General features: G+C 28.6%; 1 protein-coding gene across 1 annotated transcript; it reads left to right on the forward strand.

Moving 5' to 3' along the window:
- Window positions 1-432: 432 nt before the first annotated feature.
- On the forward strand, window positions 433-879 carry LOC104704330 (putative F-box protein At1g47390). Its single transcript, XM_010420439.1, has one exon. The coding sequence runs from the start codon at window positions 433-435 to the stop codon at window positions 877-879; it is 447 nt and encodes a 148-aa protein (XP_010418741.1).
- Window positions 880-2,325: the final 1,446 nt, after the last annotated feature.

Raw genomic sequence — 2,325 nt, forward strand, 5'->3', positions numbered from 1 at the left:
ATTCTTTTGTTTTACTTGAATAACATAAAACTTTTAATGACTTTATAAAACTCTTAATCCAATAACAATAGATTTATCAAGATTTTAGATAACTTTTTACAAATCCACAACCAATAACACCAAATTTTTAAAGAGTTTTTAAAAGTCTTGATTGAATAAAACATATTTTACTAACTTTTAAAGTTATTAAAATTCTTTCTAAATCCTAAACCAATACCTCCCCCTTAGAAGGAGGATATTAACTTTCTTAATATTTGCGGATATGCAGTAGAACCCGCTAATTTCTATACCGGATTGGGCCCTAGCACGCAGTCCTTATCCCTAATTGACAGCTGCTGTACATGATGGTTTAACCCTAGCTAAGTTCCTAACTAGGAAAAAAATTTACGTACAAAAGAGCCGATCGTGAATTAACAAATCAAAGAAGAGATAATGGATGAGGAGAAGCTTCCCTGTGAGTTAATTGACGAGACGCTCTTTCGTGTCCCTCCTAAATCACTTGTTCGCTTCAGAACCGTTTCTAAGCAATGGAACTCCCTTTTCGACGATAAGACGTTCATCGACAACCACAAGATGACATATCGATTCATCCTAGCAACCAAATCCAAGTTCTACTCGGTAAGTATCACTCCAAAGATACAAGTGCGTGAGCTAACTTTAGATATTCCCGATTTAGAATCACATACACCTAAGAAATTGATAGATTGCAATGGGTTCTTGCTGTGTGGCATGGATAAAGGAGCCGTGGTTTGGAACCCGTGGTTAGGACAGACTAGATGGATCGAGCTTAACCAACCTAGTTTGTATTTCAATGGAGTAGGTTATGAGTATGGTAACAGGAGACTTTTGGAGAGTGGTTACAAGACCCTTGTGTCTTAGAAAATAACTTCTAAAGTTTAGAAAGAATTAGTATTGGTTTAGGATTTAGAAATTAGCTTTTGTTTCTTGATCTTTCTAATTAGTTTTTATAATATATTATCTACTTGGAAAATAACTTCTAATCTAATTTGGAATTATAATCATCAATGTTAGTACCTTGGGTGATAGAAAAGCTAAGTGGTTTGCGGGAGAACCAATCAAGCCCAAGTGATATAGATAATTCACTATCTTAATTGTTTATATTCTTAGAAATGAATAAAGACTTTTAAGTAGACCAATTACATTGATAAATCACTTTACCCTTGCATCATTCTATAGACTTCACATCAACTAATAATTTTTTTGTGTACTTAAGTATAAGAAGTATGTAGTTTGTTGCAATGTATGGCATGCTTGTTAGACTGTTATGGACTAATATCTATACTAGATTAAGACCCGTGCTCTTGAAATTTATTTTATTTATATTATAATTTTAGAATAAAATATAATTTATATGATTATTTTAAAAAGTTTTTTTGGATAAAACATTATGCAATAAAATCACATGCTAAATATAATTACTTGAAAAATAAAGTTTTTTTTGGATAAAACATTATGCAATAAAATCACATGCTAAATATAATTACTTGAAAAAGATATATATTTTGTAAGTTTTATATTGTTAATTTTGTAATTTTATGTATGAGAAATGATTATGTTTGTTGTTTGTTTTTACTTTAATTTTTGAACATGTTTGGTGAAAGTTTTTTTAATATGACATCTGCTTAGGTAAGATTTTATTTTCAGTTGCACAATAAGATCTCGAAAATCACGATTAAGTGTGATAAATTGCCAATATTTTATTCCTTTTTACGCCTAAGAATATACTTTTATGCCTAACAATATATATTTTGTAATAATACATGAAATACTAAAAATTTTATTTAGTAAATTATATAAATCATTAAAATATTTTCTTTAAGAAGATTGTTTAGTATAAGAGAATTAAATTCTATTCTTAAGTGTATTCATATAGCCCATTGATTGACCAATTAATCTATAATGTTTTTTTTGTAACCAAACTATATTTAATGTATAATTTATTTTGTAATCAACTTATAAAAATTATATAGTCTACAGAAAAAGTTGTATACTTCCGTTTTATTATATAGGGGATTTCCCATTTTTTTCATCATTCATAAATACTTTGTTTTCTTTATAAAACATGATATATAATTGTTTGCCGAGTTTGCAACTGCAATATAAAAACTGTTTACCAAAAAATAGTAATTTATGTAAGCATAAGGAAGTTAAAAGGGAATTGTATCACTTTTTATGTTGAAGTAAACAAAACCACTCAAGGAACAAAAAAAAAAACTTAAAGTCATATATAATCTCAAATGTACGTACCGAACTGATAAAAGTAAGCAGTAGAACCAAACGACAAACGGCTGTGAATCTATCAAC

This window comes from Camelina sativa, chromosome 7 (assembly GCF_030686135.1).
Source record: "Camelina sativa cultivar CO46 ecotype springtype chromosome 7, ASM3068613v1".
In the NCBI taxonomy this organism is placed as follows: domain Eukaryota; kingdom Viridiplantae; phylum Streptophyta; class Magnoliopsida; order Brassicales; family Brassicaceae; genus Camelina; species Camelina sativa.

Excerpts from the sequence above, each read along its gene's own strand:
- LOC104704330 (XM_010420439.1), top strand. The coding sequence starts at position 433 with ATGGATGAGGAGAAGCTTCCCTGTGAGTTAATTGACGAGACGCTCTTT.